The sequence below is a fragment of the Stegostoma tigrinum genome, chromosome 42, assembly GCF_030684315.1.
Source record: "Stegostoma tigrinum isolate sSteTig4 chromosome 42, sSteTig4.hap1, whole genome shotgun sequence".
In the NCBI taxonomy this organism is placed as follows: domain Eukaryota; kingdom Metazoa; phylum Chordata; class Chondrichthyes; order Orectolobiformes; family Stegostomatidae; genus Stegostoma; species Stegostoma tigrinum.
Genome location: NC_081395.1, coordinates 6,027,806 through 6,049,523, shown reverse-complemented (window position 1 = coordinate 6,049,523; position 21,718 = coordinate 6,027,806). Strand labels below are relative to the sequence as shown.

At 42.9% G+C, this 21,718-nt stretch overlaps 1 protein-coding gene across 4 annotated transcripts in view; it reads right to left on the bottom strand.

Moving 5' to 3' along the window:
* Positions 1–396: 396 nt before the first annotated feature.
* The window catches only part of ahnak (AHNAK nucleoprotein), a 57,488-nt gene continuing 36,166 nt past the window's right edge, over positions 397–21,718 (bottom strand). The window contains exons 5-6 of one of the 4 annotated variants that reach the window (XM_059641695.1): positions 9,833–21,346; positions 397–9,250 (exon numbers count right to left, since the gene is read on the bottom strand). In XM_059641695.1, the coding sequence (XP_059497678.1) occupies positions 1,811–9,250; positions 9,833–21,346 (18,954 nt within the window). In that variant the 3' untranslated portion in view covers positions 397–1,810. Of the gene's footprint in view, positions 21,347–21,718 lie in introns of all 4 variants that reach the window. The other 3 variants (XM_059641694.1, XM_059641693.1, XM_059641692.1) reach the window with 3 other exon arrangements.

The window sequence follows — 21,718 nt, the reverse complement described above, 5'->3', positions numbered from 1 at the left end:
GAATACATCCTTTTTGTCCAGAACAGCCAATATTCTACAATTCCAACTTTTGGCATTCAGTGACCTCAATGGGTCTCAGGATTTGGGAATGATTAACACAGTGGCATACCTACTGGCACACGTTCAGCTGTGCCCCACTTTTGAGTGCTACAGCAGTGGTTCCAGGAATCTCAGGTGTCTGTAAACTGGAAGTCTGCTTGGCAACCAAGGGATCACAACCAAATCCAATGCTCCACTCGACTCTCTGAGTAGTGCTTAGCAAAAATGGCACTGTTTAAATTATTCCTCTCTCACCTCAGCTTTCAGTTTTCCTGTAGCTATCCTATGATTCAAATCAAAGATTTGGTCTTTTGTTTCTTAGTTTGGATAAAAACCATGAGACAGAGACAAGACCAGTTTCTAATTCAGGGTAATGAACAATTTATTTGATTTTTACAAGGTACGCACTTGTCTTACATTCCCATCGTCTACTGTTTGCCATAAAAGTGCAGACAGAATTATGAAGAAAAAGTTCTATTAACAACACTTTAGAATGGAACAAAGAAATGGTAAGACAAACTAGAAAAGTCACAATTTTCCTGTAATTTGCAACAAAAGGAAAGGGTTTGTTAAGTTACAGGGCGTTTGGTGCTATCTGTGGACTCAAACAAAGCAGTATTTTAATCCAGTGCTGTCATATACTGCTCTTAAAATTAAACCAGATAGTGCAGGCTCCTTCGCAGGTCTGCCGATACATGCTGTTAGCAAGCCTACCTCAGACCACCGTATCTATTCTGAAATTCACACTTGAGAGCACTACATTTATCAACCAAGCTGTATTGCCTGGAGGTAAAGGGAATTGGGAAGAGGAGAGGGTGGGAAGGGAATGGGCCATTTTAAGTGCAAGTAAATTGTGTTATTTAATTTAGTGTTTCTTATATTTGACACCTGTGACTCAAACGAATTCAAATTACATGGTTGCACATTGAATGATTTCTTTGGGGCTTCTTTATTTGTGGCTTTGGGAGATAGGACATGGGAATAAAAGATCACAGCAGCAGAAGCACAAGATAAAGGGGGCAGGATGGCATTAACACTCAGATTCACAGTGGAAACATGCCTTGACTAGATCCACAGACCAACAGTTAATACATTTTACAAAGTGAAGAATTTAAGCTATCCAGAATAGATTTTTTTGCAGCCCTGTAAGTTTACAAGGAAATAAAATTGGCCAAACATTATTGCTGTTAGACACTGGCAATACTGCACCAATAACTGGACGAATTGAGTCTGTTTCGGCTAATGCCAAAATACACTTTTCATATAGATAGGATAGCTTCTATTGGTCTAAAGACAACTTAAACTCTTCCTCTCCAATTGTCTCTGCTCAAATCATTAATCAATAAAACCTCTCATAGATTAGCTGCATTCCGTTGAATAAAGTAAGCTAGAGAGAGCACCAGTGATTACATGTTTTAACACCTCAATTTTATCAGTATATGAAAATAACAAACCACTACATAGAAAATGTATCAAAATAGTTTATTTTTCTGCTAGTAGGCTATTGCTTTCAGCTTGTAATAGAACTTTAGTTTGTTGTGTTAGCTGTTACAGAAGTGTATTGAAATACCTGCAAGTCAGATCTGGCTATGGTTCAATCCTCGCATTGTAAAAAGAAAAACAATGGCTCAACACTTTTAAATAATCCATCTGACTTTTGACCTGCCAATGAGTTAGGGATGAAGTCCAGTGGACCTCTGTGCCTTGGCTTATGAGTTAAAAGTAATGCAGTTAATTTCTATTTACAAGAACACGGGCTCTATTTACAAAATTATTCTTTGTTTTTGTTGATATTCAGTTCTACCTTAGGAAGTCGGAATCCTGCTCTGGATCCACTTTCGTTGCTGGATGAGGAGGATAGGCGGGTCTTCTTAGAAACTAGAGAGATACCGCTCCCCTCTGCTGCTGCCTCACCTTCACCAAGAGTGACCTCATAGGAGCCTTTTGACTTTGCCCCAAAGCCTCCAAATGTCCCAAATTTCAGTTTTGATTTCTTTCCTTTTGTACCCACAGCCGCCTCTCCAAAATCTACTCTATCTTTGGGGGATGATGGTGAAAAGTCGTGCTCATCACTCAGAGAAGATGACCTATGACGTTCTGATTTTTTGCCTTTAAATAATGAGAAATCTAGTGTTCCTGACTTCCCTTTTGGAGAAGTGTTTATGTCCAAACCGGAAGCTTTACCAGATCCAGCCATTTCTGGTCCTTCCATTTCAATGTCACTGAATCTCAGGCTACCTTTTGAGCCCTTCATATCAATCTTTGGTCCAGACACACTGAATTCACCCTCTGCTCCTTCAATACTACTTTTCCCTTTAGACTTAGAAAAATTAAATTTGGGCATTTTAAGTTTCCCCTTTTTTACCTTAACCCCTGAACTATCTGTATCATCTTCTGGCAGCCTAATATTTGCCTGTGGTCCTTTAATTTTAACATTTGGACCCTGTGCACCTGAAACACTGACACTGGTTGTCATTTGATGTGCTTCCACATTTGGCCCTTTTATTTGGAATTGAGAATGTTTAAATTTAGGTATTGTCATTTTATCCAAAGGAATATCAAGATCAGCCATTGCTGCTTTAATATCTGCACTTATGTCTGAAGCTTTGACGTCAAGCTCTGGACTTTTCACATCAATTTTGGAACTGGAAACATCAACACCACCTTTGATTGTAGGGCCTTTTGCATCAAATTGCACATCAGCTGTCGGAACTTTTACTTCAGGGCTCTTTACTTTAGCACTTAAGTTCACATCTGGTACAGCAACATTTATACTTCTCTTTATGTCTTGCTCAAACTTCGGTTCAGAAAATTCTATGTTAGCATTTGGCACATTAATATCAATACTGGAACCTTTTCCTTTTAGACCACCAATGTTAATATCTGATGTATCCATTTTCACATTTGGCCCCTTAATGTCCAACTCAGGGCATTTTATATCAGTATCCAAACTTCCTTCTAATTTAGGACCCCTCACATTAACATCAAAATCAGATGCAGAGGTCCCTTTTATCATCTGTCCTGCAAGGTTTATATCAGCTTTTGGAAGATTGATCTGAGGCATCTTTAGCTTTCCTTCTCCACCTTTAACTTCAATATCAGCACCACTAACATCTATACTAGGACCTTTTACATGCACATCTGGTCCTCTAAAGTTTCCTTTCATATTTGGGTTAGAAATATTGACATCTCCTTTTATCTGTGGATGCTTTGAATTTAAGTCCAATTTAGGCGTGGAGATGTCAATTGAAGGTATTGGAATTTTGGGTCCTTTGAACTTGCCATCAGCATTTATGTTCATATCAGATGTTTCAAGATTGACATGTACAGCTGGTGTCTTAACATCACCTCCTATCTTCACTCCTTTTGTGTCAAGATTCAGATCAGGACCTTGCAATTTAGTACCAGAAATGTTAATTGCAGGCATTTTCAGCTTTCCTTCTGCACTTTCAAAGTCACCGTCTGCTGACTTGAGACTTGATCCTTTCAGGTGCAGATCTGGACCAGCAATATTGGGTTGAAGGTCAATACTGGGTGCGTCAATGTTAACCTCAGGTCCTTTAATTCCACTCTCTAATTTTGATGTATTAACATTAATGTCCACACCTGAACCTTTCAATTTTGGTCCTGAAATATTAAGCTTTGGTTTCTTTATTTTCATTTTTAATTTGCTTTCTGGTTTTTCAATATCAACATTTGGAGCATCAACGTCAAAATCTATTTCAGGTCTCTTTATGTCAATCGTTGGTTCTTTTACATCTCCTGATACTTCACCTTCCAGATCTGTGTCCTTTAAATTAATATCCAAATTTGGCTCAGACATTTTGGATGATTTGATATTTAGTGAAGGCAATTTTAATTTTGTGCCCTTAGCTTTGAAACCATGTCCTTCCAAGGCAACATCTGCATTGACATCTACTGCTGGTGCTCTGATGTTAATATGTGGACCTTCTATATCTGCAGATGAAACATCAATATTATGTGCTTGTAAATCTCCTTCAATTTTTGAACTCGCTAGTTCACCTTTAGCTTTTGATGATGCCAGATCAAATTCAACATCTGGAAATGTCAGCTTCATTTTTCCAAATCGCTGTTTCTTTACTTTTGGATGCTTGATGTTCAGTTGTCCATCGGATGATCCAAGTGTGACATTTAGATCTGGGGACTTAATATCTGCTTCTGGTTTGGATAGATCAAGTTCACTTGTTGGAGTGTTCACCTTCACATCTCCTGCCGGTTTCTTTGATTTGATATTGAATTTGGGCATCTTAAATTTGCCCTTTTTTCCTTTGGTGCTTATGTTCAAGTCTGCTGAATCAACATTTAAATCTCCGTCGGAACCAGAAATGTCTAGCGACGGTGCATTTATGTCACCTTGTGGTCCTTTCATTCCAAATCCAAATTTTGGCTTCTTCATTTTTGGCATTTTCAGATGTGCACTTTGACCATCTGTATCTATCTCAGGTGCCCTAATATCAACACCTAAACTTGGAGATTTAATGTCAGGACCATCAATTTTGATATCAGGTGCCTCAATATCTACTTTGGGACCTTTGATGTCGAAACCTGAACCTTTAATGTCACCTTCCATGTTAATATCAGCAGCAGCACCTCCTGGCAGTTCAGGACCCTTAAATCCAAAATCTAAATTAGGAGCTTTAATTTTGGGTAAAGAGATGTTAATGCCTGGCATTTGAAATCCAGGGCCTTTGATTTTACCATCAACATCCATATCTACCTCAGGAATTTCAACCCCACCTTTTATCTTTGGCCCAGATATACTAACATCTGTCTCAGGAACATTGGCTTTAATGTCCACATCAGCTCCTTCTAATTTGGTTCCACCCATCTTAAATGTCGGCATACTGATTTTTGGCATTTGGAACTGTCCATGTGCACCTCCCAAGTCAATGTCTGGAGTCTCTACATCAATCTTTGGTCCTTTAATTTCTCCCTCGATACTTGGTGAAGAGATGTCAGTGGTCTGATCACCCGTTAATTTTGGGCCTTTGAAATTTAAATCAACATTGGGAGCTGTTATATGTGGCAAATGTATTGAAGGCATTGAAAATTTGGCTCCAGTTTCTTTAACATTAGGTCCCTCGATATCTAATTTGGGACCTTTAATGTTCAAATTCTTGCCTTTGATGTCACCCTCCATTTCAATACCAGGCACTTCAAAATCCCTGGAGGCTTTTGGACCTTTAAGTTCCAGGCCCAAATCAGGCTTTGGAACCTTTGGAGCAGAGATACTGATTCCAGGTTTATTAATCTTAGGGCCTTTGATGTCACCAGAAAAGTTAACATCAGGGACGTCCACATCTCCTGTCAATTTTGGACCTTTGAGTTCCAGGTCAAAATCAGGCTTTGGGATCTTCGGCCCAGAAATACCGAATCCTGGTAATTTGAATTTAGGGCCTTTGATTCGGCCAGAACTTCCCTCAATGTCTAGATCTACATCTGGCATTTCCATATCACCTTCGATTGCTGGTCGTGTTAGATTCACATCTGCCTCAGGTAGGCTGGCATCAATATTTACATCGGGCCCTTCTACTTTCCCTCCACCAAACCCAAATTTTGGCATTCTGATTTTGGGCATGTGGAATTTGGAACTCGGACCCTTAATGTTAGCCTCAGGAGCATCTATATCCACATTTAGTCCTTTGATCTCACCCTCTACCTTGGCAGAAGGGACGTCAGCATCATGGTCAGCTTTCACGTCTGAGCCTTTGAGACTCAAATCAAAATCAGGACCCTTGATCTTGGGCAATGTTATGGAAGGCATTGAAAACTTGAGTCCACCTGCTTTGGCATCAGGTCCCTCAATATCAACTTTAGGACCTTTAATATTCACATCTGGGCCTTTGAGATCACCCTCTAGATTAACATCCGGGACATCCACATCAGCTGTACCCTTCGGGCCCTTGAATTTTAAACTGAAATCTGGCTTTTCCAATTTGGGTCCGGATATATTGAACTCTGGCATTTTAAATTTCGGGCCTTTGATTTTACCAGAGCCTCCACCAACATCTAGATCTACGTCAGGGACATCAATAGCACCTTCTATCTTTGGACCAGTTAGATTGACATCTGCATCTGGAATGTTTGCATCAACATTGACATCGGGACATTCTACTTTCCCTCCACCGAATCCAAACTTGGGCATTTTAAATTTCGGCATGTGGAACGATCCACTGGGACCCTTAATATCTGCCTCTGGAACGTCTAGGTCCACCTTGGGTCCTTTGATCTCACCCTCTATATTAGCAGAAGGGAGGTCAATATCGTGGTCAACTTTCACCTCTGGGCCTTTGAGACTCAAATCAAAATCAGGACCCTTGATCTTGGGCAATGTTATGGAAGGCATTGAAAACTTGAGTCCACCTGCTTTGGCATCAGGTCCCTCAATATCAACTTTAGGACCTTTAATATTCACATCCGGGCCTTTGAGATCACCCTCTAGATTGACATCCGGGACATCCACATCTGCTGTACCCTTCAGGCCCTTGAATTTTAAATTGAAGTCTGGCTTTTCAAACTTGGGTCCTGATATATTGAAATCTGGCATTTTAAATTTCGGGCCTTTGATTTTACCAGAGCCTCCACCAACATCTAGATCTACGTCAGGGACATCAATATTACCTTCTATCTCTGGACCAGTTAGACTGACATCTGCATCTGGAAGATTTGCATCAATATTGACATCGGGACCTTCCACTTTCCCTCCACCGAATCCAAACTTGGGCATTTTAAATTTCGGCATGTGGAACGATCCACTGGGACCCTTAATATCTGCCTCTGGAACATCTATGTCCACCTTGGGCCCTTTGATCTCACCCTCTATATTAGCAGAAGGGAGGTCAATATCGTGGTCAGCTTTCACCTCTGGGCCTTTCAGACTCAAATCAAAATCAGGACCCTTGATCTTGGGCAATGTTATGGAAGGCATTGAAAACTTGAGTCCACCTGCTTTGGCATCAGGTCCCTCAATATCGACTTTAGGACCTTTAATATTCACATCTGGTCCTTTGAGATCACCCTCTAGATTGACATCCGGGACATCCACATCAGCTGTACCCTTCGGGCCCTTGAATTTTAAATTGAAGTCTGGCTTTTCCAATTTGGGTCCGGATATATTGAAATCTGGCATTTTAAATTTCGGGCCTTTGATTTTACCAGAGCCTCCACCAACATCTAGATCTACGTCAGGGACATCAATAGCACCTTCTATCTCTGGACCAGATAGACTGACATCTGCATCTGGAAGCTTTGCATCAATGTTGACATCGGGACCTTCCACTTTCCCTCCACCGAATCCAAACTTGGGCATTTTAAATTTCGGCATGTGGAACGATCCGCTGGGACCCTTAATATCTGCCTCTGGAACATCTATGTCCACCTTGGGCCCTTTGATCTCACCCTCTATATTAGCAGAAGGGAGGTCAATATCGTGGTCAGCTTTCACCTCTGGGCCTTTGAGATTCAAATCAAAATCAGGACCCTTGATCTTGGGCAATGTTATGGAAGGCATTGAAAACTTGAGTCCACCTGCTTTGGCATCAGGTCCCTCAATATCCACTTTAGGACCTTTAATATTCACATCCGGGCCTTTGAGATCACCCCCTAGATTGACATCCGGGACATCCACATCAGCTGTGCCCTTCGGGCCCTTGAATTTTAAATTGAAGTCTGGCTTTTCAAACTTGGGTCCGGATATATTGAAATCTGGCATTTTAAATTTCGGGCCTTTGATTTTACCAGAGCCTCCACCAACATCTAGATCTACGTCAGGGACATCAATAGCACCTTCCATCTCTGGACCAGATAGACTGACATCTGCATCTGGAAGCTTTGCATCAATATTGACATCGGGACCTTCCACTTTCCCTCCACCGAATCCAAACTTGGGCATTTTAAATTTTGGCATGTGGAACGATCCACTGGGACCCTTAATATCTGCCTCTGGAACATCTATGTCCACCTTGGGCCCTTTGATCTCACCCTCTATATTAGCAGAAGGGAGGTCAATATCGTGGTCAGCTTTCACCTCTGGGCCTTTGTGATTCAAATCAAAATCAGGACCCTTGATCTTGGGCAATGTTATGGAAGGCATTGAAAACTTGAGTCCACCTGCTTTGGCATCAGGTCCCTCAATATCCACTTTAGGACCTTTAATATTCACATCCGGGCCTTTGAGATCACCCTCTAGATTGACATCTGGGACATCCACATCAGCTGTGCCCTTCGGGCCCTTGAATTTTAAATTGAAGTCTGGCTTTTCAAACTTGGGTCCGGATATATTGAAATCTGGCATTTTAAATTTCGGGCCTTTGATTTTACCAGAGCCTCCACCAACATCTAGATCTACGTCAGGGACATCAATAGCACCTTCTATCTCTGGACCAGATAGACTGACATCTGCATCTGGAAGCTTTGCATCAATGTTGACATCGGGACCTTCCACTTTCCCTCCACCGAATCCAAACTTGGGCATTTTAAATTTCGGCATGTGGAACGATCCACTGGGACCCTTAATATCTGCCTCTGGAACATCTATGTCCACCTTGGGCCCTTTGATCTCACCCTCTATATTAGCAGAAGGGAGGTCAATATCGTGGTCAGCTTTCACCTCTGGGCCTTTGAGATTCAAATCAAAATCAGGACCCTTGATCTTGGGCAATGTTATGGAAGGCATTGAAAACTTGAGTCCACCTGCTTTGGCATCAGGTCCCTCAATATCCACTTTAGGACCTTTAATATTCACATCCGGGCCTTTGAGATCACCCTCTAGATTGACATCCGGGACATCCACATCAGCTGTACCCTTCGGGCCCTTGAATTTTAAATTGAAGTCTGGCTTTTCAAACTTGGGTCCGGATATATTGAAATCTGGCATTTTAAATTTCGGGCCTTTGATTTTACCAGAGCCTCCACCAACATCTAGATCTACGTCAGGGACATCAATGTCACCTTCTATCTCTGGACCAGTTAGACTGACATCTGCATCTGGAAGTTTTGCATCAATATTGACATCGGGACCTTCCACTTTCCCTCCACCGAATCCAAACTTGGGCATTTTAAATTTCGGCATGTGGAACGATCCGCTGGGACCCTTAATATCTGCCTCTGGAACATCTATGTCCACCTTGGGCCCTTTGATCTCACCCTCTATATTAGCAGAAGGGAGGTCAATATCGTGGTCAGCTTTCACCTCTGGGCCTTTGAGACTGAAATCAAAATCAGGACCCTTGATCTTGGGCAATGTTATAGAAGGCATTGAAAACTTGAGTCCACCTGCTTTGGCATCAGGTCCCTCAATATCCACTTTAGGACCTTTAATATTCACATCTGGTCCTTTGAGATCACCCTCTAGATTAACATCCGGGACATCCACATCAGCTGTACCCTTCGGGCCCTTGAATTTTAAATTGAAGTCTGGCTTTTCAAACTTGGGTCCGGATATATTGAAATCTGGCATTTTAAATTTCGGGCCTTTGATTTTACCAGAGCCTCCACCAACATCTAGATCTACGTCAGGGACATCAATGTCACCTTCTATCTCTGGACCAGTTAGACTGACATCTGCATCTGGAAGATTTGCATCAATATTGACACCGGGACCTTCCACTTTCCCTCCACCGAATCCAAACTTGGGCATTTTAAATTTCGGCATGTGGAACGATCCGCTGGGACCCTTAATATCTGCCTCTGGAACATCTATGTCCACCTTGGGCCCTTTGATCTCACCCTCTGTATTAGCAGAAGGGACGTCAATATCGTGGTCAGCTTTAACCTCTGGGCCTTTCAGACTCAAATCAAAATCAGGACCCTTGATTTTGGGCAATGTTATGGAAGGCATTGAAAACTTGAGTCCACCTGCTTTGGCATCAGGTCCCTCAATGTCAACTTTAGGACCTTTAATATTCACATCTGGGCCTTTGAGATCACCCTCTAGATTGACATCCGGGACATCCACATCAGCTGTACCCTTCGGGCCCTTGAATTTTAAATTGAAGTCTGGCTTTTCAAATTTGGGTCCGGATATATTGAAATCTGGCATTTTAAATTTCGGGCCTTTGATTTTACCAGAGCCTCCACCAACATCTAGATCTACGTCAGGGACATCAATATTACCTTCTATCTCTGGACCAGATAGACTGACATCTGCATCTGGAAGCTTTGCATCAATATTGACATCGGGACCTTCCACTTTCCCTCCACCGAATCCAAACTTGGGCATTTTAAATTTTGGCATGTGGAACGATCCGCTGGGACCCTTAATATCTGCCTCTGGAACATCTATGTCCACCTTGGGTCCTTTGATCTCACCCTCTATATTAGCAGAAGGGAGGTCAATATCGTGGTCAGCTTTCACCTCTGGGCCTTTGAGACTCAAATCAAAATCTGGACCCTTGATTTTGGGCAATGTTATGGAAGGCATTGAAAACTTGAGTCCACCTGCTTTGGCATCTGGTCCCTCAATATCAACTTTAGGACCTTTAATATTCACATCTGGTCCTTTGAGATCACCCTGTAGATCAACATCAGGGACATCCACATCTGCTGTACCCTTCGGGCCCTTGAATTTCAAACTGAAGTCTGGCTTTTCAAATTTGGGTCCGGATATATTGAAATCTGGCATTTTAAATTTCGGGCCTTTGATTTTACCAGAGCCTCCACCAACATCTAGATCTACGTCAGGGACATCAATATTACCTTCTATCTCTGGACCAGTTAGACTGACATCTGCATCTGGAAGATTTGCATCAAAATTGACATCGGGACCTTCCACTTTCCCTCCACCGAATCCAAACTTGGGCATTTTAAATTTCGGCATGTGGAACGATCCGCTGGGACCCTTAATATCTGCCTCTGGAACATCTATGTCCACCTTGGGTCCTTTGATCTCACCCTCTATATTAGCAGAAGGGAGGTCAATATCGTGGTCAGCTTTCACCTCTGGGCCTTTGAGACTCAAATCAAAATCAGGACCCTTGATTTTGGGCAATGTTATGGAAGGCATTGAAAACTTGAGTCCACCTGCTTTGGCATCAGGTCCCTCAATATCAACTTTAGGACCTTTAATATTCACATCTGGTCCTTTGAGATCACCCTGTAGATTAACATCCGGGACATCCACATCTGCTGTACCCTTCGGGCCCTTGAATTTCAAACTGAAGTCTGGCTTTTCAAATTTGGGTCCGGATATATTGAAATCTGGCATTTTAAATTTCGGGCCTTTGATTTTACCAGAGCCTCCACCAACATCTAGATCTACGTCAGGGACATCAATATTACCTTCTATCTCTGGACCAGTTAGACTGACATCTGCATCTGGAAGATTTGCATCAATATTGACATCGGGACCTTCCACTTTCCCTCCACCGAATCCAAACTTGGGCATTTTAAATTTCGGCATGTGGAACGATCCACTGGGACCCTTAATATCTGCCTCTGGAACATCTATGTCCACCTTGGGCCCTTTGATCTCACCCTCTATATTAGCAGAAGGGAGGTCAATATCGTGGTCAGCTTTCACCTCTGGGCCTTTGAGACTCAAATCAAAATCAGGACCCTTGATCTTGGGCAATGTTATGGAAGGCATTGAAAACTTGAGTCCACCTGCTTTGGCATCAGGTCCCTCAATATCGACTTTAGGACCTTTAATATTCACATCTGGTCCTTTGAGATCACCCTCTAGATTGACATCCGGGACATTCACATCAGCTGTACCCTTCGGGCCCTTGAATTTTAAATTGAAGTCTGGCTTTTCAAACTTGGGTCCTGATATATTGAAATCTGGCATTTTAAATTTCGGGCCTTTGATTTTACCAGAGCCTCCACCAACATCTAGATCTACGTCAGGGACATCAGTAGCACCTTCTATCTCTGGACCAAATAGACTGACATCTGCATCTGGAAGCTTTGCATCAATATTGACATCGGGACCTTCCACTTTCCCTCCACCGAATCCAAACTTGGGCATTTTAAATTTTGGCATGTGGAACGATCCACTGGGACCCTCAATATCTGCCTCTGGAACATCTATGTCCACCTTGGGCCCTTTGATCTCACCCTCTGTATTAGCAGAAGGGAGGTCAATATCGTGGTCAGCTTTCACCTCTGGGCCTTTCAGACTCAAATCAAAATCAGGACCCTTGATCTTGGGCAATGTTATGGAAGGCATTGAAAACTTGAGTCCACCTGCTTTGGCATCAGGTCCCTCAATATCAACTTTAGGACCTTTAATATTCACATCTGGTCCTTTGAGATCACCCTCTAGATTGACATCCGGGACATCCACATCAGCTGTACCCTTCGGGCCCTTGAATTTTAAATTGAAGTCTGGCTTTTCAAACTTGGGTCCGGACATATTGAAATCTGGCATTTTAAATTTCGGGCCTTTGATTTTACCAGAGCCTCCACCAACATCTAGATCTACGTCAGGGACATCAATAGCACCTTCTATCTCTGGACCAGTTAGACTGATATCTGCATCTGGAAGCTTTGCATCAATATTGACATCGGGACCTTCCACTTTCCCTCCACCGAATCCAAACTTGGGCATTTTAAATTTCGGCATGTGGAACGATCCGCTGGGACCCTTAATATCTGCCTCTGGAACATCTATGTCCACCTTGGGCCCTTTGATCTCACCCTCTATATTAGCAGAAGGGAGGTCAATATCGTGGTCAGCTTTCACCTCGGGGCCTTTGAGACTCAAATCAAAATCAGGACCCTTGATTTTGGGCAATGTTATGGAAGGCATTGAAAACTTGAGTCCACCTGCTTTGGCATCAGGTCCCTCAATATCAACTTTAGGACCTTTAATATTCAAATCAGGTCCTTTGAGATCACCCTCTAGATTGACATCCGGGACATCCACGTCAGCTGTACCCTTCGGGCCCTTGAATTTTAAATTGAAGTCTGGCTTTTCAAACTTGGGTCCGGATATATTGAAATCTGGCATTTTAAATTTCGGGCCTTTGATTTTACCAGAGCCTCCACCAACATCTAGATCTACGTCAGGGACATCAATATTACCTTCTATCTCTGGACCAGTTAGACTGACATCTGCATCTGGAAGCTTTGCATCAATATTGACATCGGGACCTTCCACTTTCCCTCCACCGAATCCAAACTTGGGCATTTTAAATTTTGGCATGTGGAACGATCCACTGGGACCCTTAATATCTGCCTCTGGAACATCTATGTCCACCTTGGGCCCTTTGATCTCACCCTCTACCTTGCCAGAAGGGATGTCAATATCATGGTCAGCTTTCACCTCTGGGCCTTTCAGACTCAAATCAAAATCAGGACCTTTGATTTTGGGCAATGTTATGGAAGGCATTGAAAACTTGAGTCCACCTGCTTTGGCATCAGGTCCCTCAATGTCAGCTTTAGGGCCTTTAATATTCACATCCGGGCCTTTGAGGTCACCCTTTAGATTAACATCCGGGACATCCACATCAGCTGTGCCCTTTGGGCTCTTGAATTTCAAACTGAAATCTGGCTTTTCCAATTTGGGTCCTGATATGTTGACATCTGGCATTTTAAATTTCGGGCCTTTAATTTTACCAGAGCCTCCACCAACATCTAGATCTACGTCAGGAACATTTATAGCCCCTTCTATCTTTGGACCTGTTACACTGACATCTGCAGGAGTAAGACTGGAGTCAGTATTCATACTGGGACCTTCTGCTTTCCCTCCACCCAATCCAAATTTTGGCAGTTTAATCCTTGGCATCCGGAACTTTCCACCATGACCTTTGTTATCACCTTCAGGAACATCTATATTCACCTTGGGTTCTTTGCTCCCACCCCGTATCTTTGCAGAAGGGAGGTCAACATCATGGTTGCCTTTGAAATCTGGGCCCTTGAGACTCAGGTCAACATCAGGTGCCTTGAATTTAGGCAATGCTATGGAAGGCACTGAAATCTTGAGGCCACTTCCTTTTGTATCAGGTCCCTCAATGTCAACTTTAGGTCCTTTAATGTTCACCCCTGGACCTTTGAGATGACCCTGTAGATCAACATCAGGGACATCAACGTCGGCTGCAACTTTTGGGCCTTTGATTTTCACATCTAAATCTGGCTTATCAAACTTGGGTCCTGATATATTGAAATCTGGCATTTTAAATTTCGGGCCTTTGATTTTACCAGAGCCTCCACCAACATCTAGATCGACGTCAGGGACATCAATATTACCTTCTATCTCTGGACCAGTTAGACTGACATCTGCATCTGGAAGATTTGCATCAATATTGACATCGGGACCTTCCACTTTCCCTCCACCGAATCCAAACTTGGGCATTTTAAATTTCGGCATGTGGAACGATCCACTGGGACCCTTAATATCTGCCTCTGGAACGTCTAGGTCCACCTTGGGCCCTTTGATCTCACCCTCTATATTAGCAGAAGGGAGGTCAATATCGTGGTCAGCTTTCACCTCTGGGCCTTTGAGACTCAAATCAAAATCAGGACCCTTGATTTTGGGCAATGTTATGGAAGGCATTGAAAACTTGAGTCCACCTGATTTGGCATCAGGTCCCTCAATATCGACTTTAGGACCTTTAATATTCACATCCGGGCCTTTGAGATCACCCTCTAGATTGACATCCGGGACATCCACATCAGCTGTACCCTTCGGGCCCTTGAATTTTAAATTGAAGTCTGGCTTTTCAAATTTGGGTCCTGATATATTGAAATCTGGCATTTTAAATTTCGGGCCTTTGATTTTACCAGAGCCTCCACCAACATCTAGATCTACGTCAGGGACATCAATAGCACCTTCTATCTCTGGACCAGTTAGACTGACATCTGCATCTGGAAGCTTTGCATCAATATTGACATCGGGACCTTCCACTTTCCCTCCACCGAATCCAAACTTGGGCATTTTAAATTTCGGCATGTGGAACGATCCACTGGGATCCTTAATATCTGCCTCTGGAACATCTATGTCCACCTTGGGCCCTTTGATCTCACCCTCTATATTAGCAGAAGGGAGGTCAATATCGTGGTCAGCTTTCACCTCTGGGCCTTTGAGACTCAAATCAAAATCAGGACTCTTGATCTTGGGCAATGTTATGGAAGGCATTGAAAACTTGAGTCCACCTGCTTTGGCATCAGGTCCCTCAATGTCAACTTTAGGGCCTTTAATATTCACATCTGGGCCTTTGAGATCACCCGCTAGATTGATATCCGGGACATCCACATCAGCTGTGCCCTTGGGGCCCTTGAATTTCAAACTGAAATCTGGCTTTTCCAATTTGGGTCCGGATATATTGAAATCTGGCATTTTCAATTTCGGGCCTTTGATTTTGCCAGAGCCTCCACCAACATCTAGATCTACGTCAGGGACATCAATAGCACCTTCTATGTCTGGACCAGTTAGACTGACACCTGCATCTGGAAGTTTTGCATCAATATTGACATCGGGACCTTCCACTTTCCCTCCACCGAATCCAAACTTGGGCATTTTAAATTTCGGCATGTGGAACGATCCACTGGGACCCTTAATATCTGCCTCTGGAACATCTATGTCCACCTTGGGCCCTTTGATCTCACCCTCTATATTAGCAGAAGGGAGGTCAATATCGTGGTCAGCTTTCACCTCTGGGCCTTTCAGACTCAAATCAAAATCAGGACCCTTGATCTTGGGCAATGTTATGGAAGGCATTGAAAACTTGAGTCCACCTGCTTTGGCATCAGGTCCCTCAATATCAACTTTAGGACCTTTAATATTCACATCTGATCCTTTGAGATCACCCTCTAGATTAACATCCGGGACATCCACATCAGCTGTACCCTTCGGGCCCTTGAATTTTAAATTGAAGTCTGGCTTTTCAAACTTGGGTCCGGATATATTGAAATCTGGCATTTTAAATTTCGGGCCTTTGATTTTACCAGAGCCTCCGCCAACATCTAGATCTACGTCAGGGACATCAATGTCACCTTCTATCTCTGGACCAGTTAGACTGACGTCTGCATCTGGAATGTTTGCATCAATATTGACATCGGGACCTTCCACTTTCCCTCCACCAAATCCAAACTTGGGCATTTTAAATTTCGGCATGTGGAACGATCCACTGGGACCCTTAGTATCTGCCTCTGGAACATCTATGTCCACCTTGGGCCCTTTGATCCCACCCTCTACTTGGCCAGAAGGGAGGTCAATATCGTAGTCAGCTTTCACCTCTGGACCTTGGAGATTCAAATCAAAATCAGGCCCCTTGATTTTGGGCAATGTTATGGAAGGCATTGAAAACTTGAGTCCACCTGCTTTGGCATCAGGTCCCTCAATATCAACTTTAGGACCTTTAATATTCACATCCGGGCCTTTGAGATCGCCCTCTAGATTAACATCTGGGACATCCAAATCAGCTGTGCCCTTCGGGCCCTTGAATTTCAAATTGAAATCTGGCTTTTCCAATTTGGGTCCGGATATATTGAAATCTGGCATTTTAAATTTCGGGCCTTTGATTTTACCAGAGCCTCCTCCAACATCTAGATCTACGTCAGGGACATCAATAGCACCATCTATGTCTGGACCAGTTAGACTGACACCTGCATCTGGAAGTTTTGCATCAATATTGACATCGGGACCTTCTACTTTCCCTCCACCAAATCCAAACTTGGGCATTTTAAACTTCGGCATGTGGAACGATCCGCTGGGACCCTTAATATCTGCCTCTGGAACATCTATGTCCACCTTGGGCCCTTTGATCTCACCCTCTATATTCGTAGAAGGGAGGTCAATATCGTGGTCAGCTTTCACCTCTGGGCCTTTCAGACTCAAATCAAAATCAGGACTCTTGATCTTGGGCAATGTTATGGAAGGCATTGAAAACTTGAGTCCACCTGCTTTGGCATCAGGTCCCTCAATATCAACTTTAGGACCTTTAATATTCAAATCAGGTCCTTTGAGATCACCCTCTAGATTAACATCCGGGACATCCACATCAGCTGTACCCTTCGGGCCCTTGAATTTCAAACTGAAGTCTGGCTTTTCAAACTTGGGTCCTGATATATTGAAATCTGGCGTTTTAAATTTCGGGCCTTTGATTTTACCAGAGCCTCCACCAACATCGAGATCTACGTCGGGGACATCAATATCTCCTTCTATGTTTGGACCCGTTAGAGTGACATCTGCATCTGGAAGCTTTGCATCAATGTTGACATCGGGACCTTCCACTTTCCCTCCACCGAATCCAAACTTGGGCATTTTAAATTTCGGCATGTGGAACGATCCACTGGGACCCTTAATATCTGCCTCTGGAACATCTATGTCCACCTTGGGCCCTTTGATCTCACCCTCTATATTAGCAGAAGGGAGGTCAATATCGTGGTCAGCTTTCAACTCTCGGCCTTTGACATTCAAATCAAGATCAGGACCCTTGATCTTGGGCAATGTTATGGAAGGCATTGAAAACTTGAGTCCACCTGCTTTGGCATCAGGTCCCTCAATGTCAACTTTAGGACCTTTAATATTCACATCTGGGCCTTTGAGATCACCCTCTAGATTGACATCCGGGACATCTACATCAGCTGTACCTTTCGGGCCCTTGAATTTTAAATTGAAGTCTGGGTTTTCAAATTTGGGTCCGGATATATTGAAATCTGGCATTTTAAATTTCGGGCCTTTGATTTTACCAGAGCCTCCACCAACATCGAGATCTACGTCGGGGACATCAATATCTCCTTCTATGTTTGGACCCGTTAGAGTGACATCTGCATCTGGAAGCTTTGCATCAATATTGACATCGGAACCTTCCACTTTCCCTCCACCGAATCCAAACTTGGGCATTTTAAATTTCGGCATGTGGAACGATCCACTGGGACCCTTAACATCTGCCTCTGGAACATCTATGTCCACCTTGGGCCCTTTGATCTCACCCTCTATATTAGCAGTAGGGAGGTCAATATCGTGGTCAGCTTTCAACTCTCGGCCTTTGACATTCAAATCAAGATCAGGACCCTTGATCTTGGGCAATGTTATGGAAGGCATTGAAAACTTGAGTCCACCTGCTTTGGCATCAGGTCCCTCAATATCAACTTTAGGACCTTTAATATTCACATCCGAGCCTTTGAGATCACCCTCTAGATTGACATCCGGGACATCCACATCAGCTGTACCCTTCGGGCCCTTGAATTTCAAACTGAAATCTGGCTTTTCAAACTTGGGTCCTGATATGTTGACATCTGGCATTTTAAATTTCGGGCCTTTAATTTTACCAGAGCCTCCACCAACATCTAGATCTACGTCAGGGACATCAATGTCACCTTCTATCTTTGGACCAGTTAGACTGACAACTGCATCTGGAAGATTTGCATCAATATTGACGTCAGGACCTTCTGGTTTCCCTGCACCGAATCCAAAGTTTGTCTTTTTAAATTTCGGAATGTGGAACTTTCCACTGTGACCCTTCATATCTGCCTCTGGAAGATCTATGTCCACCTTAGGTCCTGTGATCTCACCCTCTATTTTGGTAGCGTAGGGATCAATATCGTGGTCTGCTTTCACTTTGGGACCTTTGAGATCACCCTCTAGATTAACATCCGGGACATCCACATCTGGTGTGCCCTTTGTGCCCTTGAATTTCCAACTGAAATCTGGCTTTTCAAACTTGGGTCCTGATATATTGAAATCTGGCATTTTAAATTTAACGCCTTCTCTTTTAGCTGATCCTCCACCAACATCTAGATCCACATCAGGGACATCAACATTACCTTCTATCTTTGGACCAGTTAGACTGATATCTGCAGCTGGAACATTTGCACCAACATTGACTTCGGGTCCTTCTACTTTACCTCCACCAAATCCGAATTTGGGCATTTTAAATTTTGGCATATGGATTGATCCACTTGGACCCTTGATGTCAGCTTCAGGAAGATCTATTTCCACCTTGGGTCCCTTGATCTCACCTTCAATGCTTTCAGAAGGAAGGGCATCATCATGCGCAGCTTTCACCTCTGGATCTTTGAGATTCAAATCAAACTCGGGTGTCTTGATATTGGGCAATCCTGTGGAAAGCATTGAAATATTTAGGCCGTTTCCTTTGGCGTTAGGTCCCTCAATATTAACTTTGGGACCTTTAATGTTCATATCTGGGCCTTTGAGATCACCTTCCAGATTAACATCAGGGACATCCGTATGTTCTGTGGCATTTGGGCCTCTGAATTTCAGATTGAATTCTGGTGGTTCAGTCTTGGGTCCTGAAATACTTAAGTCTGTCATTTTAAATTTCGGGTCTTTGATTTTACTGGAACCTGCATCAATGCCAACATCTACAACAGGTACATCAAGAACACCTTCTATCTTTGGACCAGGTAGAATGGCATCTGTAGTGGGAAGATTCGCATCAATATTGACATCCGGACTTGTTACTTTCCCTCCACCAATTCCAAACATCGGCATTTTGACTTTGGGCTGATGGAATGTTCCACTAAGGCCCTTAATATCAGCCTCAGGAACATCCACATCCACATTGGGTCCTTTAATCTCACTCACAATACTAGCAGAAGGGAGGTTAGCATCATGGTCAGTTTTCGCCTGTGGTCCTTTAAGACTCAAATCAATGCCAGGAGCCCTTCCCCTGGGTGAACCTATTGAAGGCATCGAAAACGTGAGGTCGCTACCTTTGGCATCAGGTTCCTTAATATCAATCTTAGGCCCTTTAATATTCACATCTGAGCCTTTGAAAACACTCTCTAGATTTATATTAGGGACATTAACATCTGCTGTGCTTTGTGGGCCTTTGGGTTTCAGATTGATATCTGGCTTTTTGATCTTTGGTCCTGAGATGCTTAAGTCTGGCATCTTTAAATTAGGGCCTTTGATTTTACTAGACCCTCCTCTGACATTTAAATCTACATCAGGTATATGAACATCACCTTTTATCTTTGGTCCCTTTAAATCCGAATTTGTACTCTGCCATCTAATATCAGTGTCTGGTATATCTGTTTCTATATCTATTTTGGGCTCTTTGATTTCTCCCTTAATATTTGCTAACGGAAGGTCAGTGCTATGGTCACCTTTTCCTATTGACACTTTCAGATTTAAGTCAGTGTCTGCAGTGGGCATATTCATAGAAGGCACTGAAAACTTAAGCTCCTTTTCTCTGATGTCCGGTTGCTTGATACCAACTTGTGAATCGCTAGTATTCAGATTTAGACCTTTGCTGTCAACCTGTAGATTGATGTCAGGTAATCCAACTTGTGGACCTTTCTGCTCCAAAGAAATATCAGGCATTGTCACCTTGGGCCCAGAGATAGTGAATCCTGTCTTGTTAAATGTAGGACTTTTGATGCCACTCTCCACTTCAATGTCAGGCACATTTACTGTTGCTTTTGCGCCTTTGCCTTCCAGATTAAAATCAGGTTCACGAGTTTTGTACCTGATTCCTGGAAAGTTAAAATTCGTGCTTTTGATTTCAGTAGCACCCCTTCCCACATTCAGATCTACTGCAGGTATTTCAACATTGCCTTCTGTCCTTGGTCCAGATATTTTAATATCTGCCTCAGGAACATTCATACCGATATTCAGATCTGGTGCTTCTGTTTTTGTCCATGTATTTGTGTTTACATCTGAGCCTGAAACACTGATGTTTGGTGTCTTCATTTTGATATTTAATTTCCCATCTTGTGTGTTGAAACCTGAGCCTTCAAGCTGCACTTTTAACTTTTGACCATCAATTTTTGGACCTTTTAAATTGTCACCATTTCCAGATACATTAAGATCAGCATCAGTGTTTGGGGAAGCAATGACTGTTTTTGCTCCACTTGTATTAATATCAATAACAGGATCTTTCACATTTGTCATTCCAGCTTTGTAGTCAAGATCTGTTGTTTGCATTGTTCTTCCACCTCCTGCTATATTGAGCTGTGGCATATGGAAAGTAGCCTGGCCATGTTCCATATCTGGTCCAGTTACCTCTACAACTTTTGTTTTCACAATGTGCATTGTGCGAGTGGTCCGTTGGCCATCTCCCATTTGAAGTTTCAGAACTTCAGTGCCTGGGAGATTTACACCTACATCCATCTCTGATGTTTCCAGTTTTGGCTCTGATCTCTCATTGGTGACTTGTTCATATCTTGGAACTTTTATTTTAAATTCTGGATTCTGGATGTCTGTGTCCATTATGACTGTAGGGCCAGAAGTATGAATAGTACGTGTAATAACCTTTCTGGTGATATGAACATTGGAAGTTCTGTCGCCTTGATCTGATGCCTCTGACCCATCTTCTGACTTCAGATGAGGCTTGATTTTTGTTCTGAAAATCCTTTGATAGTCTTCATCATCTCCACTCTAGAGGAAATATAAAATCTTGTGTCATATCCATGTTTTTGTTTTTATATCAGTGAATTTTTCAAGCTTCCATCCAGGACAGTTTTGTCCTAGATTCAGGCCTGTGCTGATCTAGTCAATCTCAGCTAGTACGGCAGCACAAGAGCTGGGAAGGAAACAAAATATCAACCAGAATATCCACTTTAACACTTGTTGAGTGATTCTGTTGGAAAGGGGTTGTGTGTGGACATTCAACGAGGTTAGGATCAAGCTTAGTTGTAATATGTTTGTTTGTCCACAACTGAAATGTCTATGTTTATATATAATGCACCTCTTCCAATCTGTCCCTTCCCCACCAGTAATAACTGCATGGGCAATGTGAACCTTTTGAGG